General features: G+C 45.4%; 1 protein-coding gene across 2 annotated transcripts in view; it reads right to left on the reverse strand.

Annotated features, from left to right (window-relative positions):
- RFT1 (RFT1 homolog) overlaps positions 1–16,795 on the reverse strand; it is a 38,683-nt gene extending 21,888 nt beyond the window's left edge. Inside the window, exons 1-6 of one of the 2 annotated variants that reach the window (XM_019417187.2) lie at positions 16,686–16,795; positions 13,118–13,203; positions 10,666–10,782; positions 9,372–9,561; positions 8,497–8,598; positions 3,971–4,108 (exon numbers count right to left, since the gene is read on the reverse strand). In XM_019417187.2, coding sequence (XP_019272732.1) covers positions 3,971–4,108; positions 8,497–8,598; positions 9,372–9,561; positions 10,666–10,782; positions 13,118–13,203; positions 16,686–16,748 — 696 coding nt within the window. In that variant the 5' untranslated portion in view covers positions 16,749–16,795. Of the gene's footprint in view, positions 1–3,970; positions 4,109–8,496; positions 8,599–9,371; positions 9,562–10,665; positions 10,783–13,117; positions 13,204–13,833; positions 13,905–16,685 lie in introns of those variants that run through there. The other variant, XM_019417186.2, reaches the window with a different exon arrangement.
- Between the last annotated feature and the right edge of the window lie 683 nt (positions 16,796–17,478).

Consider the following 17,478-nt stretch of genomic DNA (forward strand, 5'->3'; position numbering starts at 1 on the left):
CCTCATGAGCTTCTTCACTTCCAGCCTCTTCTCTAGCTCATCCTGCTGGGAGGGTTCAGGCTTTGGAGTCAAGCTCACAGACTGAGGCTCAAACTGCAGGTCCCAACTTCTTAGTGCTAAGCCTCAGTTTTCTCATATGCAAAATGGGATAAGGAGTCTATCTCCTGGTATGAGGACTGAATGAGAGAAAACAAGACACTTGATAAATCTGAAACAGATGGTAAGTTCCTCGACACAGGCACCTGGATCACAGCTCTGTTCACAAACCTTTCATTAGGCTCCGCTGCCCCTGAATCAAGCCCACGCTCCACAGCACCAAGGCCACCTCCATCTGGCCTTAGCCCAGCAGGCCATAAACTCCTTCCACCTTGTTTCCTCTCCCCTCCCCCACTGTTCAGCCAACCTAAGTACCCCAGTCATCTCTGCAATCCCAGTGCCAACACAGTGATGGGCAGATAATGGGGCCCAAGCAAACGTCTTCTTCCCGCAGCCACAAGTGAGCATTTCTACCACACATGCCCATTCACCTCTGTCCACCCATGTGTCAAGGTCCAGTTCAAAAGTAGCTTCCTCCAAGAAGCCTTCCTCAATGCTGCTGCATGAATTCATCAGTCCCTTCCCTATGCTTCTATTTTGTCAACACTACACACACACACTGTCTTGCAATGGTTAGTTGAGTACACATCTTACCTCCCCATCACAATGCAAGTTCTGAGGGCAGGGACCCCACTCAGGGCACCTGGTACAGTGCTTAACACAGAATACTGCTTCTGACATGCTTGCTGTGTTAAATGCCTCAGCTTTACTTAAATATTAGCAGATCTCTCATATGAAATTACTCAGAAGTGGGGCGCCTGGGTGGCTCAGTCGGTTGAGCGGCTGACTTCGGCTCAGGTCATGATCTTGTGGTCCGTGAGTTCGAGCCCCGCGTTGGGCTCTGTGCTGACAGCTCAGAGCCTGGAGTCTGCTTCCGATTCTGTGTCTCCCTCTCTCTCTGACCCTCCCCCATTCATGCTCTGTCTCTCTCTGTCTCAAAAATAAAATAAACGTTAAAAAAAAAAATTAAAAAAAAAAAATCACTCAGAAGTGTCAAAAAATAGAAAAGATCTAAAAGCAGCCATTATTTGAAGTATCACTTATTTATTTTAAGGCTAAGTAAGTCTCTTTTGCAGAAGATGGAATTCTACAAGTACAGGAAATAAATCTCCCATTTTGGTCAAATTGATTTTGAATGGAATTGACCAGCTCTCTATGTGGGAACCCCCAGTGCAGAAAACTGCTCCCAAGGGTCAAGGTAGGTACATGCTGCTGGTGGTAAAGCCATCCACTGCATTCAGATGCAGCTCATTTCTTTTCTCTTAAAAAAAACAAAAAACAACTTGAATAATGAATTGTTCCACCTAGAACTTCCCAATTTTTAAGTCAACAAATAACTACTTTGGGCAATAAGCCAATTTCTTCTGGAAGACTACACAGCAGGGAGATTAAAAACACAGACTAAGATTAGTTCACAGATACAAGTTAGAGAGAAGTGGGTCCAAATTCAGATGTGGGATTTTGGTTTGGTCAGTTAACTACTCTGAACCTCAGTTTTCTCATCTGTGAAATGGAGACAATATCTCATAAGGTTATTACTATGAGGTTTAAGCACATGAGTCCATGTAAAGTGCTTAGCAGAGTGCCACTCACAGAGTAAGCATGCAGTCAGTGGTAGTTATTATAAACAGTTCTTTGTTGAAGTTCAAATACTTTCACAATTCCTTAAGTCTTCAAAGGGGCCTCACAGGTTGTGCAGACTAATTATCTCACCTTAAAAATAAGGCCCCTGAGGGGAGCCTGGGTGGCTCAGTCAGCTGAGTGTCAGACTTCGGCTCAGGTCATGATCTCATGATTCGTGGGTTTGAGCCCTACATCGGGCTCTGTGCTGACAGCTCAGAGCCTGGAGCCTGCTTAGGATTCTGTGTCTCCCTCTCTCTCTGCCCCTCCCCCACTCATGCTCACTCATGCGCTCTCTCTCCCTCTCTCTCTCTCAAAAATAAATAAATCATTAAAAAAAGAAAATAAGGACCCTGAGGTCTGGAGAGAGTGATGCAGGCTTCATATCAGCATCCCATAGCTGCCTCCCAAAAGCACAGGAAGCTCCCTGAGGCCCAGCAATCACTTTACATATCTGTATCCCAGACAGCACTTGGCAGAGGGCTGTGCTCTGTCAGCAAGAATGGCCCACTGTGTGTAACAGGTACACATACCTTCTCATGGTCAAGACTTCTGTCCCAGAAATATGAGCCTGGGTGCCTTCAGGACGGAGTGCCAGATCAAACCACTGGGTTCCTGCCCCGATGCCACCAGCGTCTGCTTTGCTAGGATGTGCCGGTGGAGCTATCCCTACTGAGAGCAGCAGTGGCATGGGGGGCGGGGGCATGGTATCAGCTGTCACTTATGGACACCCACCTGTGCCAGCCATGGTGTTAAGTATTCAGATGCCCCATCTCATCCCGTTCCTACAAGCACCTTAGGAGAAAGGTACTTTTAGTATCCCCATTTGACAGATGAGTAAACTACAGCTCAGAGTTGTACGCCTACCACAGAATTAAATACACACTGAGGCTCTTTTCATTACCCTCTCCTTGCCTGTGTTAATAGTCCAAATGCTCTTTTCCAAAATACTCCCAGGCCCAGGGGCTGGCCCGGTATGAAAAGCTGCTCTGTGGGCAGGTGGCAGAAGCTCTACGCAGGAGAAGCGATCCCGAGTCCTTATCCTCCAAGTCTGCAGATGAGGCAGCATGGTATCTCAAAACTGCCATGCTGATTTAGGCTAAAGGTGAGCTCTGTGTGATTGGAATGGAGAACTCTTATCTAACAAATGAGAACATATCTGGCTTTGTTACATAACATCTGGTCTTTCTTGAAAAGCTGTCTAACAGGATTCCATAAGTTCTGAGACTTATATCTCAAATACTTTCCTACTTTCTCAAGTAATCACAAAAGAGGAATAAGGAGAAGTCCAGCTGAAGCCTCACCTCCACTACGTGCACCACATGTGGGCGGCAAACAAGTATGGGAAAAGGGAAAGTGAGTCGGCCCAGTTCACAAAGCATCTGAGCAGAGGCAACGTGGCATAACATCACGTGTACCACGCCGGGGCCACAGGCAGCAGTGACCCCACCAGAGTCAGGAAATAGAAGTCAAATGGACTGAGAGCTGGAGAGTTCAGAAGAAAAAGGTTATTCCTCGCTCCCACACATCAGCAGCTAGAATCCTTAGTGGTCTACATGGGAAAGTGGGTCACCGGAGAGACTGGCCTGACACTAGGTAATGGAGCTCTGGAGGGGTCACCCTGCATTGTCAGCAGGCTGGACCATTTGTGCTGGAAGGCAGTCCTGAGAAAAACCAAGACACAGCAAAACAGAGAGTGGCCCGTGGTGGTTACAGCCTGTGCTCTGTGGCGATTCAAGCCACTCCAGGCTCCTGCCCTCACTCTGACCCTCACCTCGGGCAGATATTTAGTCTCTAAGCCTCAGTTCCTTAACCCTAAAATTGCAATAATAATGTCAGGCAAACAGAGTTGGTATAAGCATTAAATAAGGCACGAAAGCACCCAGCATAGGAGCTAGCAAAGTGGTTCTCGAGGGGGGCAGTTTTATCCCCCAGGGGACATTTGTGTCTAGAGACATTTTTGGTTATTACAGCTGAGAGGTGGTAGCTACTGGCAACTACTGGGTTAAGATCAAGAATGCTGCTAAACATCCTACAATCTACAAGACAGCCCCCACAACAAAGAATTATCTAGCCCAAAATGTCAACAATGTCAAGGCTGAGAAACCTTGGCCTAGCACTTAGTGAGCACTCAATAAATATAAGCTATGGAACTATCCTTGCTATTATAGCAATAAACAGGAAAGTAATAGTTTCTTCCTTTCAAGGATAATGAGGATCTGTGATTAAAATGATAAGAGAATGTATTACTTACTCTACTTCTTGTAATACTGGGTAACATATCTGTCATTCTGGAGACAGGAAGAGTCTGTTGCTTGGTTGATTCTGAGGAGCCCAATAACTTTGTGAAATAAATAACATAGCAGAGCACCAGAACTGCAGTATAGAAAAGCTGAAAAAAGAAAATAATGGATTTAAATTGCACAGTTTTAATATAGGCAGAATTAAGATATAACTATGAATTTGACCTCAAAGGCCAATCAAGAAATGGCTTGTGGTGCCTGGGTGGCTCAGTTGGTTAAGCATCCGACTCTTGATTTTGGCTCAGGTCATGATCTCACGGTTCGTGAGTATGAGCCCTGAATCAGGCTCTGTGCTGATGGCGCAGAGCCGGTTGGGATTCTCTCTCTCTCCCTCTCTCTGCCCTTCCCGCTCTCTCTCTCTCTCTCTCATCAATCAATCAATCAGTCAATCTTAAAAAAAAGAGAAATAGAACCGTCTTTATTAACTGTACCTTCTAGCGAGCAATGCCCCACCCTCTGGAAAAGAGCACTACTCACTAAAAGCCAGCTCTGCTGGGGCATCTCTGGGAAAAGTGCTCCAAACCCTTGACCTGACTAGGAGAACAGTGCTTCCAGGCAGGCAGAACATAATTTCCATGACAGACATCCCATAGTGTCACCACCACAGCAATGTCACATATGTGCTCAAAATGTTTGTAGTTGGCCAAAGGAACGAGTCTCCCGCCTAGACAACACACCGTGAGGACCCATATGTGCTGTGCTAATATCCGGGGACTTGCCATCATCTAGGATGGGGGCTTTTCCATAAACCCAGGAAGCCTGTCACACTGTGATTACAAAGCAGAAAAAAGCTGTTGGCTCCCTCCTCTCAGTCCACTGTGTGGGCAAGGCAAGAGCTACTACAGGACAGGGGAGGGAGTCAGGGGGGTGATAGGAGGGCCCACCCTTCCCTCCACTCACCCAGGACAAAAGGGTGGCTTTTGGCCAGGAGCGGCAGCCTGGGGTTTTGTTTGCAGGTTGGGAGGAGTATCCAAACAGCCCCTTTCACAAGCTCTCTTCTTCCTTCTCTCCCCCCTGGGAACAGCAATGTGCACTAGCTCAGGAAGGAACAGGACCTCCAGGCCCCGCTTTCAATCTGGTAACGTCAGGTCTGCTCCTGTGGCAAAGGCACAGAGCAAGGAGAAAGGGGAGTCTTGTCTAGTGGGTTCAGGCTCCTCAGCTCTCCACCCTTATCCATGCCTGAGGACAGAGCCCGCCATCCACCATCCTTCTTTCATGCCTCAAGCCCTCTGAGACACAGCAGCTCTGCTGTGAGCCATAGCACCAGATGCAACATCTTCTGTGACAAGAGGACCCGTTCCCTACCTCCCTTCATCTTCCCACAGAGCAGCGCCTGGGGGCAGTAACAACCTGTGAGTAGTCTTCATGCACTGAATCCCAACTACATGATCCTTCCCTCTTTTTATTGGGAAAAATTCACATAACATGACGTTGACTATTTTAACCATTTTAAAACATACAATTCAGTGGCTTTTCGTACATTCACAGTGCTGTACAACCATCACCACTATTTCATTCCAGAACATTTCCATCACTCCAAAAGGAAATTCTGTGCCCATTAAGCAGTCACTTTCTACTCCTCTGTCCCTGGCAACCAAATTCTGCTTTGTCTCTATGGACTTGCCTATTCTGGACATTTTATATTAATGGAATCATACAATAGGTGGCCTTTTGTGTCTGGCTTTGTTCATTTGGTATAATGTTTTCAAAGTTCATGGTGTCGTGGCACATTATCATTTTTATGGCTGAGTAATATTCCATGGCATAGATATGCCACATTTTGTTTATCCTTTCATCAGTTGATGAACATCTGGTTCTTTCCTCCTTTTGGCTATGGTGAATAGTGTTGCTGTGTACAAGTTGTTTGAACTCATGCTTTCATTCTTTTGGGTATATACCTAGGGTGGAATTGCTGGGCATACATCAGTTCTACATTTAACTTTTTTTTTTAATGTTTATTTTTGACAGAGACAGAGACAGAGAGAGAGAGAGAGAGCACAAGCAGGGGAGGGGCAGAGAGACAGGGGGACAGAGGATCTGAAGTGGGCTCTGTGCTGACAGCAGAGGGCTCGATGCGGGAGATCATGACCTGAGCCAAAGTCCAACACTTAACCAACTGAACCACCCAGGCACCCCTACGTTTGAACCTTCTGAGGAACTGCCAAACTGTTTTCCACAGTGGCTGCACCATTTTATAGTCCCACCAGCAATGTATGAGGGTTCCAATTTCTCCATATCCTCAGCAACACTTGCTATTTTCTGGGTTTTATTTTTATTTTTTTTGATAACAGCCATCCTAATTAGTATAAAGTTATCTCATTATTTTTAATTCACATTTGCCTAATGACTGATGATATTAAGCATCTTTTCATGTGCTTATTGGCTATTTATTTGCATATCTTCTTTGGAAAAATGTTTATTCAGGTCCTTTACCCCCTTTTATTATTTATTTATTTATTTTATTATTTTTTTAATATGAAATTTATTGTCAAATTGGTTCCCATACAACACCCAGTGCTGATCCCAACAGGTGCCCTCCTCAATGTCCATCACCCACTTCCCCCTCCCTCCCACCTCCAATCAACCCTCAGTTTATTCTCAGTTTTTAAGAGTCTCTTATGGTTTGCCTCCTTCCCTCTCTGTAACTTTTTTTCCCCTTCCCCTCCCCCATGGTCTTCTGTTAAGTTTCTCAGGATCCACATAAGAGTGAAAACATATGGTATCTGTCTTTCTCTGTATGACTTATGTCACTTAGCATAACACTCTCCAGTTCCCTCCACGTTGCTACAAAAGGCCATGTTTCATTCTTTCTCATTGCCAAGTAGTATTCCATTCCTTTACCCACTTTTAGGGTAGTCTGTCTTTTTGTTGTTGAGTTGTAAGAATTCTTTATATATTCTAAAGATGGGGTATTTGATATATGATGGGGTAAGGAGCTGTTTAAGGAGGAACCTGGAAGTGCATTGGACAAAGGAGAATCCCAGAGCCCTGGGCAGGGATCGCCTGCTGATATGAGGCGCTGATGGCCCTCAGGCCTCTCATACAGACACTGACAGAGAATGTACCAGAGAAGAGCTCTCTGAAGTCTTATAATAAGAAAGCAAATAAACTTAGAATGAGCCTTGCTGACCTATGATGTATCCTGAGTGGGAGCTAGGACCATCAGAAAGTCATAATGCAAGCACCTTTCCCAAGAAGGGCCAACCAATAACTGGGCGTCTCCATGGCCTCCTGTTCTATTAGGAAGAATATATCAAAAACATGATGAATGCAGAGTACTGTAATCCCAGATCTAATAAAACATGGCAAAAATAATCACAAATAACTTCTCTAAAATATACAACTGTTTGCAAACTGCTTTTGGGAGGTAATTGTCATTCTTATAATATTATTTTTAAATCTACTTTTACTGTGTTCACAAATACATTTGCGGTTTTTGCTTAGGACACAGGAAAGACTTTCACTAAAACTGTGACTAAGAATTTTAATTTACCTTCCTATACATTAAGAAAAATTACAAACTGCTTTGTCCTATAAGATGTTCTGATATCTATCTGATCTTAGGTTTTGTTTTTAAAATGAGCACTATACTCTAGTCGTACTTTTATTCAAGCTACAGATATGAACTAGAACTAGAAACTGGGATGGCAACGAGGCCAGAGCTGCTGAAAGTGAGAGTGCGCCTGCTAACACTCAATTCATGCGCTCTGCATTGTGTGAGATTTCAATGCAAGCTTCAAACAGGCTTGGCAGTTTCTTCCTATCCTGAGAACAACTGATTAAAATCCAGGGAAAAAAAACGCACATGCAATTTGGTTCCCACCCCACTCCCTCACTGCTTTTCTCCCTCCTCCATGAGACAGTAAGACAATCAAAGGTGAGTTTGGTACAGGCTCGCCCACAGAACATCTAAAGGAGTTGTTATGTTTGACAATGAGGCCGAGTGCTGGGGCTTCACGGGGCCCCTGGGGATATCAGTAGCATCAGCACGTGGTGTAGAATGGACAGCCAAAAGAAAAGAACTGTCACGACCATCTTACTAGAGCTTCCAGCCTGCCTCACATGCATGAATACTGCAAATGTAAACCACACAGTAACGGGAACAAGAAGAAAAAAATCAGGGGCACGTGGGTAGCTCAGTCAGTTAAACTTTTGACTTTAGCTCAGGTCATGATCTCGCGGTCAGAGTTCGAGCTCCGCCTCAGGCTCTGTGCTGACAGCTCAGAGCCTGGAGCCTGCTTTGGATTCTGTCTCTCCCTCTCTCTCTCTGCCCATCTCCCACTTGTGCTCACTCACCCTTCCTCCCTCCCTCCCTCCCTTTCTTTCTTTCTTTCTTTCTTTCTTTCTTTCTTTCTTTCTTTCTTTCTTTCTCTCTCTCTCTCTCTCTCTCTCAGAAATAATAAACTTAAAAAAAAAGAAGAAGAAAATCAAATGGAGAAACATAGATTATACAAAAGTGAAAAGCCATAACCCTTACCTGGGCCAAAGAGAAAATGTATAGCCCCCAGTGAGGCGACCATAGCACAAGAAAAGCTGTCAGGACACTCTTGAAGATGACCGACAGGCTCTCAGCAATCACCTGCAAATATGTAGTAAAGGGTGCACTTTACATTATTAAAAACTAAAGATGCACAGGAATGACAAATAGAAACCTGGGATAGTGGTTACCCCAGCAATGGGGGTGGGGCATGTGGTTAGACATAGCATGACAATGTTCTAGTTGGGCTGGGTGGTAAGTTCATAGATTTTCAGTATTATCATGCTTTAAGATTTACACATACAGCAGGGTGCCTGGGGGGCTCAGTTGATTAAGTGTCTGACTCTTGATTTCAGCTCAGGTCATGATCTCACGGTTTGTGAGTTCAAGCCCCGCATAGGGCTCTTTGCTTGGGATTCTCTCTCTCTCCCTCTCTGTGTCCCTCCCCAACTCACATTGTCCCTATTCTCTCAAAAATAAATAAACTTAAAAAAAAGATTTACACATACAGCATATATTCTTTTGTACATATTAAACAACAGATTTTAAAAGACGAAAAATTAATATTAGCACACAATTAAAAATAGAATCACTAGGAAAATCTGAAAAACCTTCACAGTCCTCTTAAATTCTTATCTAAGCTAATAACTTCCCTATTAGCAAACCTGTTTTTGCATTAATAGTATAGCAGATGTAAACTTAAGCCCAGCCCATCTGCCAAATTTCAAGGGAATGAATTAAACTGATCATGTTACCTTTTTCCAAATTTCTTTTTAAATGCAAATCTGAAAAAAATCATCACTCCTAGAAAATCTTTTTAAGAAACCACTCTTTCCCTTCTTCGAATTTCCCACTAGAGCAGAAGGCATGCTGACCTTGAGCTTGACAAACATCTGTGCTTGTGCCAAGACCCAGAAGGGCTCTCCCAGAAGCTCCACCACAGCCGAAAGACCGAACAACACCACTCCACTTCCATAGTGGGGGACGGCATTAGGATCAGGCACTTCCAGCAACTGTAACCACACCCAGCCCAGGAGCAAGGACCAAAACATACCCAGGGGGACCCTAGAAAAAGAAAAAAAAAATGTTTTTTTAATATGCTAAAAATAAAAAATATATATATTAAAATAGTAACATTGAACAGAAAAGAAATAGAATTTTAAAAATAGCTACCACTTATTAAGGCACTTACTACATGCCAGGCACTCAGATCTACCCCTTTTACACAGACCCCTCACAATGATCCTGCTATTACCCCATTGAAATGATGGGGAAACTAAGGCTGACAAGCACTGGGGAATTTGGCCAAGGTCATGGACAATTAGCCAAGGGCAGAAGCAGGGCCCAATCCCCATCTAACTCGTAAGTATATGCTCCTATCCACAGTGTGACACTGACGAGATAAACAAAACTCCTGGCAAGTATGTGCCTGTTGTTTGCACACAAATGACTAAAATATAGTATACAGTCAGTTCTTGCACCCAAATAAGCAACAGTCCAGTGCACAGTGTCCCCTAGCATGTGCACCACAGAGCACTTAAATATGACTGGGTAGCCAACAGTCATCCTCTAATAAAATGAATACCTACCAGCCTCGTGACAGTCATTTCCATGAGGCAAGAAGGAGTTACGGAAGGCAGCACTGAGAAAAAACCTCAAGTGCCAGCCCTCCCTGCAGGAATCTAACTGCAGAAAGGCCATTACAAGTTTTAGCTGATGTACTTGATCTTCAAGAATATTCTCAAGGGCTGAGAATTGAAATCAACATTACAAAATTGAAGAAAGATATAATGAAAGCCCTAAAAGGCTTTCAAAGAATGCTAAGTGGTTGTTAAAAGCTCAGAAAAGACCACAGGGAGGGGGAAAGATTAGGACTAAAGAAGACGGCACAGGCCCACTGGGGCCCAGAGTGGGCATCAGGAAGGGCAGAAACAACCTCCCAAGAGGGTAGAAACCTGGCCCTGAAGCCCCCACCCACAGCCTCCTCCTGGCTCCTGGCCATCCAGAGAGGAAACAGCCAAGATGTTGGATGCCTTCTCCTTCCTGTCCCATGCCCAGGCCCCAGAAACCCAGGCTGGAGACAATTCAGCTTTGGGCAAGTGTTGCTGTTTAACTTACAACACTTACGACGCTTGCTTTTGCACGTTCTCCTGCCAAAGCACAACTCACGTTAGCCACAAGAGGTTGAAGGTCTGGTTCCAGTCTCGCTGGGCACCCCCACTCAGACATGCTCTACGGAAGGCCTCTCTGGCCAGGAAGACGGTGGTCGAGTAAAGCAGTGTTAGCCTTTAAAGGAAAAGCAGAAATCAATAATGGGGGTGCCTGGGTGGCTCAGTAGGTTAACCTTCCGACTTCAGCTTGGGTTATGATTTCGTGGTTTGTGTGTTTGAGCCCTGAATTGGGCTCTGTGCTGACAGCTCAGAGCCTGGAGCCTGCTTAGGTTTCTCAGTCCCCCCGCCCCCCACTCACTCTGCCCCTCCCCCGCTCGCTCTTGCGCGCTCTCTCAAAAATAAACAAACATTAACAAAAAATAATCAATAGTGACTCTAATTATTTTTCATAGAGAGAATTTCTGAGATTTTGCCAGCGACAGAAAGAAAAAGTCTTGGTCATAAATCACTGGTGGTGATGTGAAGGGCAGTGAGTTTTTACAGGGTCCGCGTACTAGTCTGATCCATTTGAACAACAGAGTTAGGAACCAAATTAAGGACACCTGAGTGTGTGCCTATAGAGCATTATATCCGGGATAGAAAGTGCCACAGTGGCCCCCAAAGCCTAAGGCCTCATGGCTGTAGGCAGAGGTATGGCTCTGACAATAGGAGAAAAGGACAAGATATGACCACACAGAGCAAGGGGACCTCTTGGTCACTCTGAGACTGGTGACCAATGAGAGCTCTTATGAGAGAAGCTGAGGCTCTGAGTGGCAGCAAAAGCTGGCCAAAAGCATCTCAGGACAGGCAATAGGCAATAGGCAATAGGCAATAGGCTGGTGGCCATTACAGAGGCCGCTGCAGCCCAGGTCAGCAAGGCTTGTCTGCCATCTTTCCCGGGTGGGCAATATTTAGGTGGACCCTCTTGCACCTGCATGAGTAAGAGCTGAGATTTTCCCTCATCAACAGGCCATGTGTGATGAAGTCAGAATGGAGACAGCCGTGGAGACAGACCTTAGCTGGGCTAAGGTCTCTCTGAGGATGTCCAAGGACCATGCTGCTATGCAGTGCTTCTGTTCAACATTGGGAAGGAGGAGACTGAACTGTATGTTAAGCAGAGGGCAGGCCAGATAAAGGTTGTCAAAGCAGAGACCTGAGAATCTGGGGAAGACCAGATGGCAAGAGGCCCAAACTGCTTTCAAATCTGAACACCTAAGAGATTTGGTCCTCTTCCTTCCTGCTTGCTTGCTTGCTTGATTTATTTTTAAGATTTTTTTTTAAGTTTATTTATTTTGAAAGAGAGAGAGAGAGAGAGAACCAGTGGGTGAGGGGCCGAGAAAGGGTGGGGGGGACAGAGAAAGCAGGCTCCGTGCTGACAGCAGTGAGTGAGCCTGATGTGGGGCTCGAACCCACGAACCATGAGGTCATGACCCAAGCTGAAGTCAGATGCTCAACCAATAAGCCACCCAGGTGCCCCTAGGATTTTATTTTTAAGTAATCTCTACACCCAATATGGGACTTAAATTTACAACCCTGAGATCACAGAGTCACACACTTGACCCACTGAGCCAATCAGGTGCCCCCCTTCCCACTTTTAAAACAGTATTTCTCAAAATATGATCCCTGCTTCAAAATCACTTAAGGAACTTGTCAAAATCCTGATTTCTGGACCCCTTCTCAGCCCCACCTAGTGCAAAACTCCCCCAGATGATTCCTTTGCCATCAAAGTTTGAGAACCTTCTCTAAGCTCTGAAAACGGAGCCCAGAGCATACATTTGGTGGGTATTCGATGTAAAATGCTGTCTGGAACATATGGTCTTGTTTATGAGGACATGAAGATACACCTGAGAAGCTGAGCTAACCTGAGCATTCACATCACTTCATAGACTTTTGTGTCATTTGTGAATACAGAATGTGCGTGGGTGCCCTTGAACAGAAAAGAGAGTAGAAGGAACAAATGGAGTCTAAAAGACAAAGCAAGCAGCTTTCTAAGAGCTGCCAAGGGACTCATGACAAGGATGCACACTGTCACCCTAACCACCATTTTCCAATTATAAAAGTCACCGAGGAGGGAAGGCAGGCTGCTCCAGCCTTGCAATTATGAAGCACATCCTCACCAGCCGCGGGATTCCTGCTTCCTGTGCTGTCAGCAGGACAAGAACACAGGATTATACCTGAGACAGGGTTTGCAGTGAATTACTCCCACTCCTTTCCTGGGTTCTAAGAGCAGACAAACCGGAACAGCTGGCAGAGAAATGTGCATTTGGAGGCTGCTAATGGAAAACACTCCATGGGTCCATTAAAAGTAGCATTGCCTGCTCATTCCCCCATCCCAGCGTGCTCTTCCTCAGCCCACTGCTAGAACACTCCACTTCCAGTAAAGGCCCCTGCTTCCAAAATCTGAGGGTGACACACAGGTGCCCTGACTGGGGACGTGAGCTGTGGGCAATGCCAGGGTACTCCCTTCTTACCTCACGTTCACTATGCCAACGATTTCCTTTGACAGGAAGCGAAGAATAAATGCATTCAAGACAAAGGTGATCAATCGAAACAACACCTACAGAGAAAGAAGAAAAATACATGAGAATAAATTATGTTGGGAATATTTATTTTGTTGAAATGAAAACAATGTGGCTGCTCTTTCTAATAACACACTGATGTACAGCAGCTCTGCCATAGAGACCCTCCTGAAGACATACCACCTGTCTGTTTCTGCTGAAATTTCATTCCTGGAGGGGTCCCCTGGCACTTCTGTGCGATGGTAGAACAGCACACAAAGGCACTTGGAAATCTCTCTAATTTACTGATAAGAGGGAGGGCCTGACAAGTCAGTGAATTCCTTTGGGCTCAAAGTCAGGCACTTCAGGAGACAGAGAATTCTAGTCAGTGCTTCACATTGGCCCTCCCTCCAGCTTGTTGAGAAATAGCACACACTTAGCAAGTGGGAGCCTGCAGGGAATGGCAGAATCTCCAGGAATCACAGGGTCTAATCTCTCTTCTCTGCCTAGCAATATCTGGGGATTCTGATAATGACATTCAATCTCTTTCCAGCTATTACCATTTGAAAGGGATATATCCCAAGACTTCAAACCTGTCAATTCAAACCTGAGCAAAGAATTCTTCCATGAGACAGAGAACAGGGTGCTAAGTGGGGATGCTAAAGGGGGATGCTGAGCGGGGTGCAAACCTCAGCCCCCGTCTGCATCCAGGAAGCATGACAGGTGTACTCCACAGTGTGCTCCAGAGCAAATGACAAATCTCTCATAGTTATCTGTGAACAGGTGCAATTTGAAAGACTCAATCAAAATATGCCAGTGGACCACAACAGTCTAAAAATCTCCAGGGAAAGGTATGACCAAAAAGGGAGAGTACAGTTTAACACTGTCCCTGAAGTGTCACAGAGCAGCAAGGTCTCCAAAGCCAAGATATCACAATATGGAGTCAAAGGCGGCCTTTTGAGAGTCTGATGAAAAGTTCTCCTTAGAAACATGCAGATACATACCTACTTACCAAATTTTTTACTCAAATTTAGACATTTGAAGCCAATTCATGGAGCCCTGAATGGAAAAACCACTCAGCTGAGAGTCTCAAATCACCATTTAGCTGTTAAGCCCTTCGTCTCCTAACTCTTATAAGCTTCAATTTCCTCCTGTCAAATGAGGTTACCTATCTTACAGGGTTGGTAACAACCATCAAATAAGACCTTAGAGGTGAAAGCATTTTTGACAATGAAAGTGAAAGGCATGGGGGCCGCTGGGTGGCTCAGTCAGTTAAGCCTCTCTTGATTTTGGCTCAGGTCATGATCTCACAGTTCATGGGGTTGAGCACTGCCTGGGGCTCCCCGCTGACAGTGTGGAGCCTGCTTGGGATTGTGTCTGTCCTTCTCTCCTCACCCCTTGCCCACTCATGAGCTCTCTCCCTTACAAAATAAATAAATTTTTAAAAAAGATGAAAGGAATTAACACTTTCACTATGGCCAGCTCAAATTCTTTCAGGATACAATGTAATTGCAAAGCTACCTCAAGTGTCTGCATTGTAATTTGAGAATACATCCAAGACCAGATTAAAACACTTAGGAAGCCTAGATTATGGCTGTTTTTAAAAAAATGACGTACATACAGTTAGTGTCAAATTTAATGTCAAAGTTACCATGGTCTAAACCTAACTGGTTTGAAGAAAGGGCCAAGTTAATGAAGCTCTAATGTTGTTCATGCGACCCAGTATTTGCTCCATGTAAGTGGCCCTTAGCAACACAGTCTTCATTTAACTTTGTAACGGACTTTACAGTTTTAAAAAAGCTTTCACATCTGTTATTTGACCCTTAAAAGCAATTGGATAAATGCACAGGAAGCAAGTTAAGACTCAGAGCAAAGTGATTTGCCCAATGTCACATAATAATCATATGACCCAGCTTGACTTTATGGTAGGCCACCTGACTCCCAGTCCATTGTGTTTTCTGCTAAGACTGGTTTTCCTTCCTTCCTTCCTTCCTTCTTTCTTTTTTAATGTTTATTGATTTTGAGAGAAAGTCTGTATGCGCACGAGCAGGGAAGGGGCAGAGAGCGAGAATCCCAAGCAGGCTTCATGCTGTCAGCACAAAGCCCGACACGGGGCTCGACCTCACAACCTCGAGGTCACGATCTGAGTCACTATCAAGAGTTGGACACTTAACTGACTGAGCAACCAAGGCGCCCCAAGACTTGTTTTCTTTTTATGAAGCCAATCTGGGCCGTAAGGTATCATCAAAGCCTGAACAATCAGCACTGCGGATAAAGCAATGAACTCAGTTTTTTATGTCGTGGATAGAAGAAAAAACTTGGTACCTTCAAGGTTTAGTTAATTTAGGGTTAGGTGAATGTTTATTAAGCACATGACTTGTGCAAGGAACTCTTCTACATGCTTTATGTAAATTGTTTCATTCCATTCCTATAATGACCATTTAAGAAAATCCTTATTACTATAATAAAAATACCTAACATTCACTAAGTACTTATAATGCGCCAGGCACTTAACAGGCATGTCATCTAATCTTGCTAATGACCCCATGAGGTTGCACTAATGTTCTCATTTAAGATGAGGAAACTGATATTCAAAGTAAAGCGATTTTCACAAGGGCAGGGAACTACCAAGTGACAAGGACCAAACCTGAGCTCACATGTGCCTGGTTCTCTCTCTTAACATCCAAGTGAAATGCTGCCTCTAAAATATAGGGGAAGGGTGGATTCAGGACTCTTCTGAATAAGGGCTGAACTGAGCCACTTAGAATGACTAACTCCTAGTGTTAAAAGAATCTTTAGACACCATTTGGACCAACTGGTATGTACCTTAACTGACAGATGATGAAAATTAGGGCCAGGAAGGGGAAGTGACTTATCTAAGATCACATAGCCAGAAGGAAAATGCAGCTAACATTTACTAAGTGCCCACCAAGAGCCAGGTACAGCATTAAATACAATTATCTGAATGACTTCAGTCAAGCCTCATAGAAACTTTATGAGCTAGGTACTATTATTACCCCAATTTTCCCGATGAGGAGCTGAGGCTTAGCAAGAGAAATCCTTTGTCTTGGTTCATGCAGAAAGCACGTAGTAGAACCAGGTTTCCTATCTAGGGCTGCCTAAGCCCAGGTATCTTTTTCTTAGCTATGCCATACTGTCTCTATGAACTCAGTCAGAGTCAGAGAGCTTGAAGGTGTTTGAGGGTCAGCGGTGGGAGAAGGAGAGAGTGAACTCCTTGCCTTAAAAATATCCAATTCTAGAGCACCAAAGGCGCCCCTGCCACCTGACCTAACCCTGTCCTACTACCATATGGGAAATATAACGCTCAGAAGGAAAACGACTTGTTTGTAGTCTCCCAGCCAGGCCTCTGAACTCCTGCCCAGGTGCCGGTTCTCCGCCGCCACCGTCTCCTGTTGAACCCTCAGTAGTGGGGGTCCACGACGGGACTGGGTGTGCCCCGAAGCGCGCTCTCAAGGGCCCCAGGGCCGCCTCCCCGCGCCTCCGGACTGCGGGTTGGTCTGCGGCCGGTCGGGCAGAATACCTGCAGGAGCAGACCGGAGGAGGCCAGCCGGGCCGCCTGGCCCAGCACCTCTCGGCTGCCCATCTCCTCGGCGCCCCGCCTCGGTCACCAGGAAACGCCGCCGCCGCCAGCCGGCCTAGTCGCGGGGAGACAGCGTCATGGGGCGGCTCGCTCTCTGATTGGTGATTTGGGGGCGGCGGGGACGAAGCAAGAAACGTTCTGGCCCTTTAAGTGAGCGGCTTGAGTGACGTCAGTGTTCCTGCGCCGCATCTCTTTTCCCTTTTGTGTGAGCTTAGGCGTTTTCTGTGCCTATCCCTCCCCGTCCCAAATAAGTTAGGAGAAGCTGTTAAAGTAGCCCAAAGCCTCTTCCCTGAGGATCTCAGCCTGCTAACCAAGAAACACTGATTTCTCCGGCCTTGTTAATAAGATTCTTCCCTTTTGGCCTTGATTACAAAGTTGCGCCACAGCCCCCTAAATGAGGCAGGGCAGGAATTGTCCCTGTTTTACAAAGAAAGGACTGAGGACCAGAAGTTAAGTGCAGCATTTTTTCACGTGTGTGCTCTTGTGTAATCCTTCCTAAACTTGTGAGAATTGGGTCCTGTTGTCAGAGGAGTAAGGGGAGACAGTGGAGATGTAAGACGACTTGTTCAAGACTGCACAACTTTTGCCTCAGTGGAGCGGACCCTGGGCTCCTGATCCTAAACTTGCAGCGTTTGCTCGCATGTTCCAGCTGTGAGGACAGAGCAGAGGAATGGCTGGGAATTGCTTTGTAAAACGTAAAGCACCCAACACACAGCATCAGCTGCTCTGTCCT

This window comes from Panthera pardus, unplaced genomic scaffold (assembly GCF_024362965.1).
Source record: "Panthera pardus isolate Hobbes unplaced genomic scaffold, ASM2436296v1 HiC_scaffold_8, whole genome shotgun sequence".
Lineage (NCBI taxonomy): Eukaryota > Metazoa > Chordata > Mammalia > Carnivora > Felidae > Panthera > Panthera pardus.